The sequence below is a fragment of the Apteryx mantelli genome, chromosome 1 (genome assembly GCF_036417845.1).
Source record: "Apteryx mantelli isolate bAptMan1 chromosome 1, bAptMan1.hap1, whole genome shotgun sequence".
Classification (NCBI taxonomy): domain Eukaryota; kingdom Metazoa; phylum Chordata; class Aves; order Apterygiformes; family Apterygidae; genus Apteryx; species Apteryx mantelli.
In genome coordinates, this window is record NC_089978.1 from 166726239 (window position 1) to 166742590 (window position 16352).

At 54.8% G+C, this 16352-nt stretch overlaps 1 protein-coding gene across 1 annotated transcript; it reads right to left on the minus strand.

Annotated features, from left to right (window-relative positions):
* Nucleotides 1-10608: 10608 nt before the first annotated feature.
* On the minus strand, nt 10609-14577 carry TNFRSF13C (TNF receptor superfamily member 13C). The gene is made up of 4 exons (XM_013947071.2): nt 14436-14577; nt 14333-14335; nt 13567-13761; nt 10609-10995 (listed from the first exon to the last, which is right to left on the minus strand). The coding sequence occupies exons 1-4, from the start codon at nt 14575-14577 to the stop codon at nt 10670-10672; spliced, it is 666 nt and encodes a 221-aa protein (XP_013802525.2). The 3' UTR covers nt 10609-10669.
* Between the last annotated feature and the right edge of the window lie 1775 nt (nt 14578-16352).

The window sequence follows — 16352 nt, forward strand, 5'->3', positions numbered from 1 at the left end:
CCGCCAGGGGAGCTGTGCTGGGTTATACAGGTCAAAGACTTACCTGGTCATGTATTATCCAGGATCCTGCCCTTTCTGGGGGCTTTTTTCTCCCCTGACCCTAGGTGGCTTTTTTTGTTTAGTTTTTCTCACAAAGGAAAAAAATCCTAGGAGTCTCTGTTCTCAGTTCTGGATGATTTTGTCCCATAGAGAGGAGTGCTCTGTGAGCAGCATTGGAAAGATGTGCTTTGGGGCTTTTTCTTTATTTTTATTTCCTCTTTCAGCTGTAATGAACTCTGGGTGCAGCTCCGTTGGGATGAAGAAACGGAGCTGTGCCCTGCTCCTTCAGAGCAGTGCTAGAGGAGCTGGGAAGAGAGGCCTTCGGCAGCGTGGGTAATAGCCCCTGTTCCTGCATGAACACAGCAAATACTGAAATAAGAGTCGGACGCCTCTGTGGCCAGCACTGCACCAGCCGGCCCTGGCAGCCTGGCACGCTGCCTCCGAGAGCTGCCAGCACCAGCTACCCGGTGTGGGCTGAACCCGAACGTGCCACTCATCAACACCTCAATCAGTCCCGCCTGCCCTTAATGGGAAGGGAGAGGGGAACTGGCTCATCACCGGCTGCGGCGGGCAGCGGGAAATGACTGCAGCGCTCCCGGGCGACCCTGTGAGGTGCCCCTGGGGGGAATGGTCAGTCTCTTGCTGACATGGTGCGTTGACACAAGCCCAGACATAGTCCCTGCACAATCTGTCTGTTGCCTCCTATCACTTCAGGAGTCAGGACGTGTTTGTGTCACTCTGTGAGGCTTTCCCCCCAACTCTCGCTGGGCACATGGGTCCTGCCTAACCCCACTGCCGACCTGGGGGTCTTCGACGGGGAAGCAGGGAGTGGTCACCAGGCAGGACCAGGAATGAGGAGAGGATTTAAAATGACCCAGCTTGCAATTTGAGGGGGAAATCTAACCCTCAAAACCCAGAGGAATGTGTTGGTTTGTCTTATTCTTGTCCTTGGCCAACATCAATCTTATCTTGGAGCATCCCCAAGCCAGGAATGGCTTCAAGCTCATGGCACTGCAGCAAGGCATCACCCCAGTTTAACAGATGGGGAATGGAGGCAGAGAGACACTAAGTGATTTGCCCAAGGAAATGTGCTTCGCAGCAGGGCATTGAGCCCAAAGGGCAGACCCAGGTCCTAAGATCATCTCCCGCCTCTCTGTCATGGGCGCCTGGCCGAGGGCTGGCTACCCCCCCCCCCCCAGGGTCTCCTCCTCAGTCCTTAACAAGGTCACTTCCAGCCCCATTGACATAGCGCCAGATTGGTGACCTGATCCCTCCAGGACTGCAGTCCTGGTGCGCCCCAAGTCCTTCTCACCCTTTCTCTCCTGATGTGACTTGGCTCTGGCCAGCATGACCATCTGCCTCTGCCCAGCTTGGTGGGCACCACTGCCCACCTGCGATGCTCTCCCATGGGACAGCAGCTCATGTTGCAGGTGGAGGCGAGGGGAGAAGGGCAGGAGGAACCCACGGATATCTCCCAGGGCTTGCACTAAGCACCTCAACCTGTTTCAGTGCTGGAAACATCACTTGTTGCAACTACAACCCTGCTGCCGGCAGCACTGAAGCCCTTGGAGACTGGCAGGGCTGTAAAGGATTTGTCGATGATTCGGGCACCAACTTTCCCTGGAGCAGTCTCCGGGGCAAGAAGATGTTCCCTGCTTCATTACAGCACTTGACCAGCCTGGTTTTGTCCCAGTCCATTCAGGGGCCGGGCAGGATGGGACATTGCTCTCAAAGCTCTTGGAGAGGCTGAGGTGGGCTGCTTCCCCGTATCTGCCTCCTTTTCAAGTATCGGCCTTCACACCTGCATGTGGCAGGAGCGAGTGGTGCTGATGAAAAGGACCATCTGCCCGGGGGCCTGGGGCGCCAGCTCACTGGTGGCCTGCAGAGCCCAGGCCATGGTCCCCTGCACCTGGGGACCTGGGAACGCCCCGGCCCAACCCCAAGAGCTGCTAGGTTGGTGGGGCAGCTGCCGGGGGTGGGAGGGGGATTTCCCGCGCCAGAGGTGGAGGCACAGACAAGACAGCGTGCAGACCCCATCCCCGCCTGGCTACCCTGGCAGCCCCAGCCACGCAGGCGGGGGCTCGGGGAAGCAGCTACGTGAAAGGGTTTAAAGGGATTTAGGTGCAGGTGAGACCGATCCAGAGAGACTCTAATGTAGGTATCACGGTCAGGACCTATCCCTGGTCATACGGCTTTTCGCAGGCCCCATTTCAGACCATTTTGGCTGGCAGGAGCCCTGTGGACCAGCCACGACCGTTCTCCCTCGCGTCCAGCATTTCTCCCTTGTCAGTGCTGCACAGCAGGGATCACCTCCTCCCAGCTGCCTGCCCACACCAGCTGTGTGCTCCAGCAGCTGGGTCTCCCCGTCCCTGGCCCTGAAGCGTTGCTCCCTGCCCGATTGGAGGGTCTTTGCTTTGGTCCCCCCAAATTTGTTTTTTTCTGTTCGCCTGCCAAGCACCTTGTTCCTCGCTCCCATACAGCTGCGATGCAGGCCTGGCTTGGTGGGAGCCCTCCCTTGCCGCGGCCCCACTCATGGTTGCCCCGGGGAAACTGTGGGACTGTCCCTTCACCTCCCGAGAATGGGGCCAGCCCTTTCTGCAAGCAGAGCTTGGGCCAGGCTCAGCGCAGCCTGCCTGCACGGTTTCGACTTTCCTGCAGGGAACAGCCTGCAGAGTGTGACCAGCACAGCATGGTGGTTTGGAAAGTGGGAGCATGCTGTCTCCCGGCAGGAGAGCGGGTGGACACGGGGGAGAGGAGCTGGAGCGAGACTGTCCCACCTGCGTCAAACTGTAACGCTGTGACCAGGCGTGCAAAGACAGCCAGGAAACCACCTCCCAGCAGCATATGCAGGCTGGCACCGCTATCCCCCTCCCTTGGCTTCCCCCAGGCTCTGCCAAAAAAAAAGAACCCCACTCAGCAATGGGGTGACTGGAGGCCGTGCGTCTGCAATGGCCCCTTGCACCCTTGTTCCCCTTTTGCACCCCCCGACTCAGGCTTCCCACCACTGCAGGTCCTCTGCGGCGGGTGCGCGCAGGCTCCATTATGTGACGTGCCATCGCGCCCGACAGCCGCTTCCCGGTTAATAACTAGGTAAGCGACAGCCCATTGTTCCCCTGGGCTCAAACGATGGCGCCTCTTAATTACTGCTAGGGGCTGACAGCGCGGTTCCTCCCCCAGCCCCAAGCGGGCCAGGCAGCGCTTTGCCAAACCTGGCTCCCGCTCCCTGAGCCTCCCTCTTAGCATCTTGCATGGGGAGACGGGCTGCGGGGGGGAGAGATATTTATAGCGCTGTTTCTGAGGGGAGGGTTGTGGCTTCCCAGCCCCTCTTGCCTCCCGTCGGCCCCTGCCTCTCTGCGCCCCGTCCCCTCCATCCTGCCCTTTCTGCTTCCTTCCCTCCGTGCCACCAACTGCAAGGGTTTTTGGGAGGGTCCAGCCCTCTTGGTCCTGGGGCATGGCACTGGGGCAGTGGATTACCCAGCTCTGGGACAACTCTGCCCATTCCTGGGTGCTAAAAAAGTCTGTGCTGACATGGAGGGAGGCGTGTTTCTGCACCTCCCAAGTGTGCCATATATTGACCCACGGAGCATGCCAAATCCTTTTGGACGCTGGGTAGGACCAAAGTGATTCTGACACTAAGTAAAGGAAATGAAGGCTGATTTAAGTGGAGTATTTTTTTTTTTAATCTTTCCTTAAGTGCGAACACCATCTGGCTCCCCTAACTCCGTCAGCGCTTCCAGTCCTGAGGCAGTTTCGCTCTTCCTAATTACTGTCATTACGCAGTGGGTAGTGATTACGGACGGATGCTGATGAGAGATATCAGGAGGGCTGTGTCCCCCCACAGGCTCAGCTTACGGATCCAGGCAGCATCTTCTCAGCCATTTAGGGGAAAGTCAAAAATAGATTGGGGCCATTTGAAGTTGGGAAGTTTTGCAGGTAGAAAGGGTAATTTCTTTTTAAGTAGAAGCTGGAGGGAGGAGAGGGCAAAGGGAAGGGAGGCACAAGCTGGCACATCCAACGCTGCCGTCACCGAGGGACTGTGGGACTCCCAGGGGAATAAGAGCTAATGCTGCAATTGCAGTGACACAGAGGCACTGTTGAGACAGGCCAAAGATGTGCAGTAACATGCCGCTTGGTGCCTGAAAGCCGGGCTGATGGGCATCTAAGAAATAGCTAGAGGCAGACAGGGAGCGAGACCATGATCCCTGGAGACAGAGCTGGGCGAAGGAGCAAGAACTTGATGCGTCCTGCTCTGTTCTGCCTCCAGCACGTTCCCACTGTGTGGTGCCTGCCCTGCCCTCAGGTGCACATGCTGCCCAGCCACTGGTGGTTCTTTCTCCTGGACAGCCCCAAGCCCACGGTAATGGGCTCTGTGGGGAGATGGGGGTCAGGCCCAGGTATCAGCCTTCTGTCTGGCCAAAGAGGGGCTTGCCGCCAGCCTGCCCACCCCTGTGCAGCACCCCTTGCTGCATTTTGGCATTCACTCTCCCATGCAGCTCCACTGCAGCGCTGCCTCCATGCACTCATGCATGCAGTGTCAGTGCCACCTTGTGGCACGTTCCCCAGCTCCTAAGGCATCTCTCTCTTCCTCCCCCATGGTCTCCCATGAGTGTCCTCATGGGCTTGCAGGGGCTCCCATGGGTCTTTCTGCAAAGCTCTGTGTGGCTGAAACTGGGAAGTGGATGGTTTGGGATGCTCCCATGGAGAGCCTGGCCCACAGGAGTTTGGGAAGGAAGAGGTCCGTGCCCTGCAAGCAGGCAATGAGGGACCACTAAACCCAGGTCTTCTCCAGTATGAGGCACATGGCAAGCACAGGGAGAAGAGTCTGTACCTATAGAAGTGTGGTCTTTGCTGGAAGATGGATGTTGGTGCATAGCTTTGTGCAAGGGATAAAACAGTCCCCACCTTACCCTCCCTCTCCAGCCAAATGCCAGGCACAGCATGGCTGCCCTGTATGCACTGCCAAAAGCAGGTGAGGCAATGCTGGTCTGCATGGAGTCTGCATGGGTGCTTCAAGCTGGTGGAGCTGGGATCTTGGGTGAACTACCAGGAGATGAAATCAGTGAGTGAACTGGCAAGGGAGTCCCTGACCTTGAATGAGGAGAAAGTGAGGGGAGAAGGGCCCACGGGAGTTCCAGGTGAGGAGGTTGACAGGAAAGCCAAGCAGTTTGGAGGCTGAAGAGCTTGTGGGATTGAGAAGGGTTTGGCAGACATGACTGGCAGATGCGGAGGAAGACCCTTAGCCTCACCATGCTACTGAGGAAAGAACCAGGGTCATGGAGCCTTGCAAAGCCCAGGTGCTGCATGTGGGTGTCTGATGTTGCAGAGCAAGGTAAGGAGGCAAAGCCTGGAGAGCAAGGAGGCTGCAGGGAAGGGTACAGGACAGAGTGACAAGTCATGGGGGGGGGGGGACTACTTATATGAAAAAGATTGAATAAATCTGCTGAGGAGAGAGGAAGTTAAAAAGCGTTCGGGGGGGTGCACCTCAAGGTTTTTCATCTGATTGCCTGTGCCATGGGACAGCCAGAGACTGAAGGCAGTGTTGCCACAGGGAGGTGGGGAGCTCACCAGAGTCCTGTGTTCTCATGTCCCACGACTCCCCACTGCCTCCCTCTGCTCCAGCTGCCCCGTCTCCTTCTGCCCAGGTCTCCCATCCTCTCCATGCCTCACCTGAACACCCTCTTTGTCCCCCTCCGCCTCCCTTTATCCCGCTGGGGAGACACCACACAGGCTATGGCTGGTGCACAGCCGTGTGTGCTGGCTGACCAGCAGGTACAGGCTGCTGGCCACCTGGTTTCTGCCGCTTGGACCAAGGGATGGTTGGAAACCAAATCCCCTTTTCCCTAGGGACACTAAAGTCTCTTTCATTTAGCCACCAACATTGCTGGGATGCTTGTAAGGACTTAAATACCTTTGTGATCTCTGTCTTCATCATGTGTACTTTGTAATCAGCTGATGGGGTTGAAACAGTTATGGAGAGAGCAGATAAATGCACAGGCGGCTTCTTTAGGAAACCTAGCTAAAAACTTACTGTGTCTTTAAACTTCAGAGCTGGCACCTGCCACTGCCTAGCCTAGGAAGGCAGCTCTGCCCTGTTTAGCTCAGCCATGGAGCCTTGCTCCAGCCAGGAGTTACCTTCGTCTTAGGTATGATCTCTGGGAGCAGTGGCGTCAAATAAAAGGTTGCAGTAGAAACATTTGACCACCAGTCCTCCTTCCTGGCTTCCTTTGACCGCCTTCCTGCAGCATAGAGGGCCATGGGCCATGCCATGGCATCCCCTCCCCTCTCCATGGGGCTTCCACGTCTGCAAGTGCTTCATGGTGTGTCTTTGGGAGCCATGGTCGCAGGCTGAGCACAAGAGGGAGAGCGGCTCTCAGCCGCACTATTAATATGTCGGACATGGTTTTATAGTGGGGAGGGGTTTAGTCCCAGCTCCTTTCAGCCTGCACTGGGGTTTCCACTGACTTTCCTCCTCTCTCTCCAAAAGCCCGTGCCACTCTGGCTGGGTGAAGCCTTGGCCTCACCAGTCTTTCTAGGCATTTCTGTGTGCTGCAGGGAAGGGTTGCTCAGCTGGGGAGGAAGCACAGCTCCTGCCCAGCATGGGGAAGTGAGAAACTGCTGTGGAAAGTCAAAGAGGGCAGTGAGGAGAGTCAACAGACAACACCCTCCCCACCCCTCACCCCAGTCCCCATCATTGTCTCTTCCCAAATAAGAGCGAGGCCCTCAGGAGGGTCCATAGCTACTGGGGAGGCTGCGGTAGAAGGAGAGGTGGCCTGGGAGTCTGGGCTTCTCACAGGCCTGCCCATCCTCTACCTCTGTATTGCTGTGATGACTGTGGCCAGTGGGCATAGGGAGTGAGGGAAGATGGACAGACAGGTCACACTGCAGTGGTGGGGTTGGGATTTTTGTGGATGGAGGCTGATTTTTAGGGCTCTAGAAAGCAAGAGCCTAAAGGGCTTGCAGAAACTACTGGCCTATAGCCACAATCCAGGAAAGACTGACACTGACCCCTGGATTTTTTGAGGGCTTTTATGAATTATTTGGACATGAAATTATTTGGACCAGAGCTGCTGGCCTGAAAACCTTTTCTCTCTCATCTCTCCCCACTCTGCTTCGGGGTCTGCTGGAACAGCCTGGTGTCCTCCAACAGCTCCTCCAGCCAAGCCCCCACAACTGGCAGTGACACTGGGCTCCTTCTGTGGGGAGACATGTCTCATATACAGTGAATCAAGGGGTCTCTTGTCCTCTTTTCTCCCAGATGGGATCTCTCTACATACCCTCTGCTCCCAGCTGAGCAGTGGTGGGCCTTCCCCTTGCCTGCCATCCTTTGCAGAGATCACTGGGGCTAGACACTGCAAGGCAAGGGGTCTCTTTTCCCCCACAGAAGCTGTCCCAGCCCAGTAGGGAGCCATGTAAACAGGACATGTCTGTGAAGCCTGTGCAGAGGAAGCCTCTGCAGTTCATGCTCTTGCCATAGCAGCAGGGCTGCCATACTGGAGAACCCTGATGCCAACCAAATGAATGATGACTGACTAGGCGCCTCCCTGCATAAACCCCTGAGAGGCAGAAGAGAAGTGTCATGGATTTACACTTTATTCTTTAATTTCTACAGTTATACTTTTTTGTTTCCTTTCCCTGCTCTCCCCATGCAGACAAAATGGACAACCCTATGTACTGTAAATAAGGAATGAGAAGCATGTACAAAAAGAACTGCAACATGAGTCAAATTTTTCCCAACCAGTCAGGCAAAGAGGCCATGGAGGAAGGGAGATTTACCCTTACTATGCTTGACTGAGTCAGGCAGGTGAGACCATGGGGGAACTCCTGCATGCTGTAATAGACAGAGGGATATGAGGGATATTTGCTATCTGAAGAATCCAATGTGGATTGAAATGCAGCTTCTGTGAACTGTAGATGCCCAGAGTCCCATAAAGAAGACATATTGCTGAAGCTTTAGAAGAAATGAGAGCAGAAGCCCTTACCTTAGCAGAAAGAGGGCCCTTTTCAACAGGATTTTTAAACAGAGCATACTTCAGGAGTTTTGTTTTCAAATCTTCACCTTGTTCAGGGATGGGCACTGCATCCACAGTTCTCAGCCATAGCAGTTACCAGGCAGGAAATGGGAAAGAAATGCATTACAGTCCTGCTCCCATTCCCTGCCTCTCATGAGTAGTCTTTCTTCCAAATGCCAGAATGTCCCCTGGGACGGGCCTTGGTTCATTTCAAAATTACTTTCCCCAAACCAGATGTGCAAAGATTGCTAGAAGGCACTCTGAATGGCTGAGCGCAGAGTACAGAGATGAAGAGACCCCTGATTTGTGCTGAGGTGACTTCTCTTCTGCAGCAGGCAGTGGTTGTTGTTGGAGAGTTGTTGCAGAGTAACAGGAGGATGGCTGGGGAGCCAAATGCTGGAGCCGCCACAACTCCTTCCAACTCAGCTGAGCCAGCCGCTCAAGCCTGAAGCTCCAAGGAAAGGTTGCTGGGCACTTGGACCAGACCCTGCAACATCCTCAGCCATGAGGCAGTGAGACTGAGACCTGGCTCCCCTCACATCCTGAACTGTGTTAAGCATTAGTCAGATCAAGGTTCACCTCAATGACTGCATTTACGATGGCCTTGAGGAGGTCAGAGAGATGAGTTGTGGGGAAGAAGTGGGGCCTCTGTGCCTTGTGGCAGCTTCTGCAGTTCCCCTTATGAGATGAACGCAGTGAAACCAGCTCCAGCGTCCTTGGCATGGAGGGAGACATCACCCTTTAATATGAGAACTCCTTGAGCTCCAAAGAGAGCTAAGGCTTGGGCTAACATACCTTGGGAGAGAGGCACCTTCCTGTCGTCAGAGGGACATTCTCTTGCACCTGGTGTCACAGATCAGTCCTACAAAGAGCTGTGCACCTGAGTGCTCCATTGGATGAGCATGGTAAAATCTTCCAATTTCTGAAGACAGCAGTACACAGGAGAGCACTCTAGCCAGGGTCTGCCTTTGACTCCAGCCCTAAAGACCGGACATGCATTAACAGCAAGGCTGGGTGCTAGAACTGATGGCAAATTTAGAACAAAGCTGGAAATCAGTCACTAGCAAGAGAGGGGCCTCTGTTGTACTGCTGCTGAATGGTGCTGTCTCTCCTTGCCTGGATATGTCTGCTCTGCATTTGTTGCCTCTGAGGCAAGAAAGTCACCTTTCTGATGGAGGAGTTCACTGGGACTGCTGCTGAGATGGTGCTTTATGCAAATAAAGCCCCTCAGGCACTTCTAATTTTCTAATCACCCCCTTCAGGACCAGCAGGATTTCTCACTGAAGACCTGTTTCCTGGGCTTTATTTACCCAGGAGAATTGGTTGCTATAATTACTCTGGATCAACAGTTCTGCTACAGCTATTCCAATGCCATTTAACTACGCTGGCAAAACTCCTTTGTGTAGACAGTGTGGTGGAATAAAGTGAGTGCATTCTGGACTAATGACTTCATTTTCAAAGCAGAGTGCTTCCTGCACCATAAAGCCACTCGTGTGTGTGCCCATGTGTGGACTAGATCATCTACAGAGCGGAGATGTCCTGGGCCAGCACTGCTGGTCAAGTCTGACACAGAGGCAAGCCCTTTAAGACACTCACATAAATTAAGTGATCCCTCCTACGCTCACATCACTCCCTGCTTGGTTTTATGCAGCATGGAAACATCCATCACTGTGAGTCCTGTCATCACAAGTGACATGCAGTATTTTTGCAACAACTGTGAGTGAGTGATGGTTGTCTCAGGCCATAATGACAAGCTTTTACAGCCAGTGCTCCTCCAGACCAGCAGCCTCCATTGCTTGCCTCAGGTCTTCTCTGACTTAAGTGCTTGTAGGTCAGAGCAAAGAGAGATTTTCCCCTCTTCCTCTCCTCACTCGCTGCTTAGGAAGATAAACTTGTTTTCAGTCTCCTGGCTACCCAGCTGCTGAGGGAAGTTTCCCATGACTGCAATGCCTCGCAACAGTCAATGGACGCCTTCCACAGAGCAAGGGCATCCAGAGGGAGGAGAGACCTGAATAGTATGACATGCAGAAGACAGGAGAAGGCAGGACTGTGAATGGAGCAGATGCTGGATGAGGCTTGCTCCATATGGCCATGAGCCTCATTTTATTGAGGTCAGTAGCAAAAATCCAGCTAATGTCAATGGTGTGGGATTTGGCCTTAACATAAATCTCTTTTTCCCTTTCCACTTTCCTTTTCTCTCCTCCTTTCAGCCCTCTGCCCCTAGAAATTCCCCATCCATCAACAGACCCACCCTGGCTCTCCTGTTCACCCATGCCCGCAACACTGCAGCCTTATGAATGGCACAGCAGCCCCCAGCAATCCTTCTTCCTCATCAGTCACGTCTCCTCTGCCTCCTCCAGACAGCACAACCATGGCAGCTATTGGCTCAGCGTAACTCTGCATGATCGACTTAGACTTCCTCCAGTGACTACTGGCTTATTTGGGACTCTGCACAAATAGGAAAGTAGAAAAGGCAATGATCCTAGAAGGCTGATCTTGCTCAAGGCAAAACCTACTTCTGATTCAACTCATTTCCACGCAACGCTTTATCTACCCAAGGGAAGGAGTCTTGGTGTTTGCAGGGGGGAAGTCAGAGAGCTCCAGCCCTGCTCCACCAGCTCTCATGGTATCTCCTCATTGATGCAGGTCTTCTGGGTGGTTTTGGTGGTGACCAGGGCAGTGGCCCCCAGCTCCGTAGCTGGCAGCGGGAAGCAGTGGTTGCACTCCTCGAGGCAGGGGGACACAGCAGAGAGCAGAATGATGTCGCCAATGGTATTGCCTTGGCAGCATGACCTCTGCTTCACCACATCTTTTCCGGGAGGCCCAGGCACCTTCACTGCTCCATTGACATGTAGGCACTTGGCCAAAGCAAGGTCATCGTCTGCTGCCAGCGCAGTGGGGTCCTGCTGGACTGGGCTTGATGAGGAGATGGCATTGTCCAGGCTTTCTGAGAGAGGACAAGCAAATGAGGTTATCAGGCCTGGGAAGTAAAGCAAGGCAAGGCATGGGCAAGGCTGAGGGACAAACACGTCCATGGGGGCACATGGAGTGGGCATGGGGGCTGTGGGAAAGCAGAAAGGACCCGCACAGTTTCCACAGCTCCTCTTCTTCTGGGAACAAAACACCCTTTTTTTCTGCAGCCCTGCTTATTATTACTCTTTTCCCTCAAATAGTAATGGGGAAATGTAGAAATTCGCACTTGCACTTTAAGCCTTTTCATGAAATAGTACCAGCAGTGCAGCTAGCTAGCAGCAAGTCCCTTTTTGTCTCACTGTCTTCTGATCATCTCTGACTTAAAAATAGACTTGTTTACACACTTTAAATGCACACGCGTACTGCTGGCTTGAAACTTTGGCCCTGAAATCTCCTAGAGAAACTTTTTACACCTCACAAATCGAAGAGGTGTGTTTGCAGGCAGTTGAGCCTTGGGGGTGGCGGGGGTGGGGGGGAACAGGGTCAAGGGTGTGTGTTGAGGGAACAGCAGCAGGGCGGACCCATGCTCGAGGCCTCTTAAATGTTCATTATTGCAGTCAGCAACTGCCAACCCTTTCTTGCCACTGGATTTCTTTTGCCTCTTTTGTTCTTGGTATTTTTCCCGAGCGTTTGCGTCAGCACTTGCTGTCGCAGCCTCGCTAAGTTTAGCCCCGTGCGCCGCCTTGCAACGGAAAGGCCCCAGGTAAAAAATCTCCCCCTCTTAGTCACAGTACCGGCACTGCCGCCTGCGAGGGAGAGCCAGGGCGGCCCGGCCGGGGAGCGCGAGGCGCGACCGCCATGGCCCCCCCCAGCCTGCCTGGGCTGCGGGGCATGGGTGGGTGTCGGTGTCCCGCCGCGGAGACCTCAGCGGCGGGTCTGGGCAGCCCGCGGCACGGGAAAGCGGGGGGGTGAAGCCAGGCGAGACCGCTTCCGAGAAGAGAGTGTGGGGTTGAGTCAGCGCCGGGGCTGGGGTCCCCGGGGAAGGCGACAGCTGCCCCCAGAGGGGGTGGCCGCCCCGTGGGGCTGGGATGGGCCTTCATGGAGGCACCAGTCCAGCCACCGGCCCCATCTGCTTGTGGGGACCATTGGGGCAGCCAGCTGGGGCGCCGGCAGTGGGGTACACGCTAGCAGGTCAGGGAGGCCCCCGGTGACAGCCCATCCTCAGCCTCCGTCCCTGCCTTCCTGGCAGGCGGCAGCGCAGGAGGCCGAGCTCCCGCTTGGTGGCCAGCCATCACCTGAAATGCCTCCTCAGAAAGGCCGGGGCCTGGCCCCTCATCCCCAGGCTGCGTCTTTTTGGCCCCTGCTCCCAGCCCGTGCTCAGCTGGGTGGAGAGGAGGCTAGAACGAGGGCAAGGGGAAATAAATACATGTGCACAATATGTATTTTTTTAAGAGATGACAATATGTCCAGAAAAAGGATGGGCAGGGCCGTCCTGGTTATACTGTTAGAAAGAGACTGGCCGCAGCTGCATTTTGCACAGAGCCTGATGTTCAGGGCATTTTCAGGCCATGCTGAGCCTGGCGCAACCCCTCTGTCACATGGGGAAGGCAGGAGGGGGGGTGCTCAGAGCTGACCGGTGCCATGCGGGTGCAGAAGCAGAGCACCGGGCACTGGAGGACATGTGAGAGGCCAAGTAGGGAGGTGCCTCTGCAGTTACATCCCTCCTTGCAGCTTCAGCGCCAATAGCTTATCGAGCAGGGTCGATAGAAAATGAGTAGCATATATATTTGCATTCTTAAAATTTCACACACGCTCATGAAGCCAGGTTGAAGCTGCTTTGAAAATGTCCACACTCCAAGTTTTGTTCCCTTCTTTGTTTTCACGGAAATGTGAAAATTTTGCCTCAAAGTGGTGGGGTGGTGAGCAAAAGTCGGATGGTATTTAAATCTGCTTCCTCTGACCCAGAGCACTAGGAACCTCATCACTATGGGCAAGCTTAAGGTGCCTGACTTGTTTGGTTTATGGAAGGGAAGCTAAAAGGCTGTTTGCTTATGCTCTTTAAGTACCGCCACATGCAGAGGAGATCCAATGCCAGTAGGTGCTTTAAGCAAGCAAAGGCAAAACAAGATCCAGAAAATGGAGGAAGAATTCAGCAGAGCTCATGTTGGAAAGAGGTGATGGGAATTAGCTGTTAGAAGGGATTATCAGGGGACGTGGGAGACTGTCACTTAGGGCTCCACTCAGTTGCCCAAACAAGCTTGTCTAGTGCCATCTGAAACACCTTCAGGCATCTGCAAATCCACTGGGTGAGCTGGCACAGGACCAATGAGACGCAACCACAGCTGCAGGCCAGACAGGATGCCCTGGGGCATCTCAAATGGCACCAGAGCCCAGCATAGGGGAGCCGAGTTGAGCCCCAGGGGGGGTCTGCAGTGAGGGCAGACTGAATGTCTAGCGGGACAACATGCTGCCTCCAGGCGGAGGAACCAGCATGGGCAGGTGTCTGGCATGTGCCTCGGAGGAGCTGAGTATGCCCATGCCGAATGGTCCCTTCAGTGTGGGAAGACTCAGGGTGCTGTGTTAGGGAGCGCAAGAGATCTCCTACCTTCGGACTCCTCACCCGGCTTCTTCCTCTTCCTCCTCTGCCTCCCCACTTTCCAGGCCAGGAAGCCCCAGATGGCAGCCAGAGCCAGGATGAGCCCCACAACCGCAGGGACTCCAAAGATCAAGACTGTGCCTGGCAGGTCCACCGAAGGGGGCGAGGGTATCAGGGCTGAGGTGGGCGCTGCATGGGCGGGCTCTGCCGTGGAGGGAAACACCGGCAGTGTCAGGATAGGGTCCTGGGCAATGTGCTCTAGGTGACCCTGCTTGAGCAGGGGGGTTGAACTAGATGATCTCCAGAGGTCCCTTCCAACCTCAACCATTCTGTCATTCTGTGATTCTGTGAGGGGGAGAGCTGATGTGAGGGAAGGAGGGCAGCAGTGTTACCCACCGGTCTGTGGACAGGCCGGCCTCAGATGTTTAATCACAGTTTTTTCATAAAGCAAAAAAGAGTGACTCTTCACCTCTGCCCACCCGCCACCCGCAGTGAACAGCCTTCCCACCTTGCAGGACCCTCACCTCCTCCTTCATCTTTCCTGTCTGGTGGGAGATGGGGGCCTCCCACTGTTCCACGCTCTTCCCTGCCAGTGGGGCATGCTATGACCCCCCTCTCCAGGTTGGATCAGCCCTCCTCTTCCTGCACTCCTCTCCCCTAGCTGGGGCTGGCTCTCCTCCCCCCCCCCCATTCTTCTCTTGCTCCAGGTGGAAGGAGGCTCTCCCTCCATACCACCTCCTTCTCCTCTGCAGGAGAAGGTTCCTCTCCCCTCTACCTGCTGATCCAACCTCCCCTCCAACCCATAGCTGCACTCCAGCCCCCTTTGCCCACCACCCAGCCCTGGGGTGCTTGGGACCCAGCTGCCTTCATCCTCTTACTTGTGTTGTCCTTGTACAACTCGGAGCATTTCACACACGACCTGGTCAGGGAGTCAAAGCACTGGGAAGGGAGACAGGAGGCGCTGGCATCTGCTTTTCCCGATGACATGACCGAGTGAGCTCGAGAGCTGTCTTCCTGCATGGCACCATAGAGAGGGGCTGCCCAAGTGTGAAATCGCAAAGCCCTGGGGCCTGTGGCAGAGGGAGATACAGTCTGTCAAGCCGCGTCTTCTCCCTTGGGGCTCGTGATCTCTGCGCTTCCCCCGGGGCGGATCTTCATCAGGAGGAGGAGAGCAAGCACCGAAGCCCTACCCCTGACTGCCCATGCAACGTGTTCTCAAGCTACCCCATCCTCCAAAATGCATGTCCAAAATCCCTGCAGCCTCTGGCTGTCCCTAGCTACGCAGTGCCCTGGGTTCAGCCTGCACCTCGTCCCTGCTGGCTGGTATCATCCCCTCGGCCCTCAGCCTTCCCCAGCCCACCCATCTGTCACCCTTGCAGCCTGCCCCCGACCCCAGCCTGTCCATGTCCCTTTGGCCTGCGCCCCTCCCTGTGAAAGCCCCCTCAGCTTTTTCCAGCACCTATAAGTGACCTTCCCCTGCCCAAGTCTTCTATAAGCCCCTGTCCCAAGAGCGTGGATCCAGCACGGATATAAAATGCAGAAAATGACCTGTGGAAAAAAAACTGCAGAGGCACTTAGGTTTCCTCTTTTAGAAACTCCCACTGCTCTTGGGACACATCCTAGGAGTGATCTTGGCACAGCCGGGCCCACCTGGGCCAGGCTGGCTGCTCATGTCATGGCACCACTCTCTTAGCGAGCTGTTCGGAGGGGCTGACCGGGTAGACTTTACTTGTGCTGAAATCTACCTGGACTCCAGGATCAGGATATTTGCCAATTCCTTTGGTGAAATCTGTGGTTGTTGTAGTCCATGCTCTATGATGGACAATGTCTTGTCTGTTCAGGGAATGGGATAGAAATCAGCCTTCAGCACTGCCTTTGCTCGCTACATTCAGTACAGACTCAGAGACCCTGGCTTGCTCCAGGACTGACCCAAAAGACCCGAGCTGCTTGCTCTGTAGACCCTCTATATCCCCAACCTAGATCAGGTCTTTTCAGGCCTCTGGCACCATGTCCTGTACCTCAGGGGTTCAGAACTGGCTCTGCTGTGAGTAACTGCCTGGTGTATGGAGAAAGGAGGTCCCACCAAGGCTGTCCTGTCCTCATACCCTTGGAGGATACTAAATACACCTTTAAGGATCTTAGGTGTTCCTGACTGTGAGCAGGAGAGGTTTCCTACCACTGACACCCATAATGTGAAAGCCTGCAGCTGATGCCTGAGTGGATAAACAATTGATTTCAGAGCTGCAGGTGGCTCTTCTTCATCTTTACTAAACAAATCTCATGCCCCTTTTCCTGCATCCCATAGCAAAAAAGACCCAGCCACTCTGTTGTTGGCCTGCTCTCAGTTGAAGGAAGCAGCACAGGAGACCTACTGCATTCAGCAGAATCCTAATTCTGCATTATTGCTGGAGGCCTGTTCTTGCAAAGCTACTGCCTCCAAGCTCTTTCTAGGAAAGTCCCTTCCAGTCACTGCCCTGGACTGAAGCTGGGAGGGGAGGGTGAGAAAGGCTATGGGATGCTCTGCCCTAGAGGAGTAATAGTTATCCCCACTGGGCAATCAAACTCATCTGAGAGCAATGGAGGGTGGCTTGCTCTAGAGCAGTGCAGGAGTGGCCACAGCACTTCCGGCAGTTTGTTGTGCACATTTAAGGCCCCACTGTTTCAGGCCAGGCATTTTGTCTGCTTGCCGTGCTGTCCCCTGCCAAGCTATGTCAAACCATGCCACCCTCTGCCATAAGGGATTCAGTGAGTGGGTCGTTTCGTCAGCCCAGCCGGCTACCCCGGCCCAGCTACAA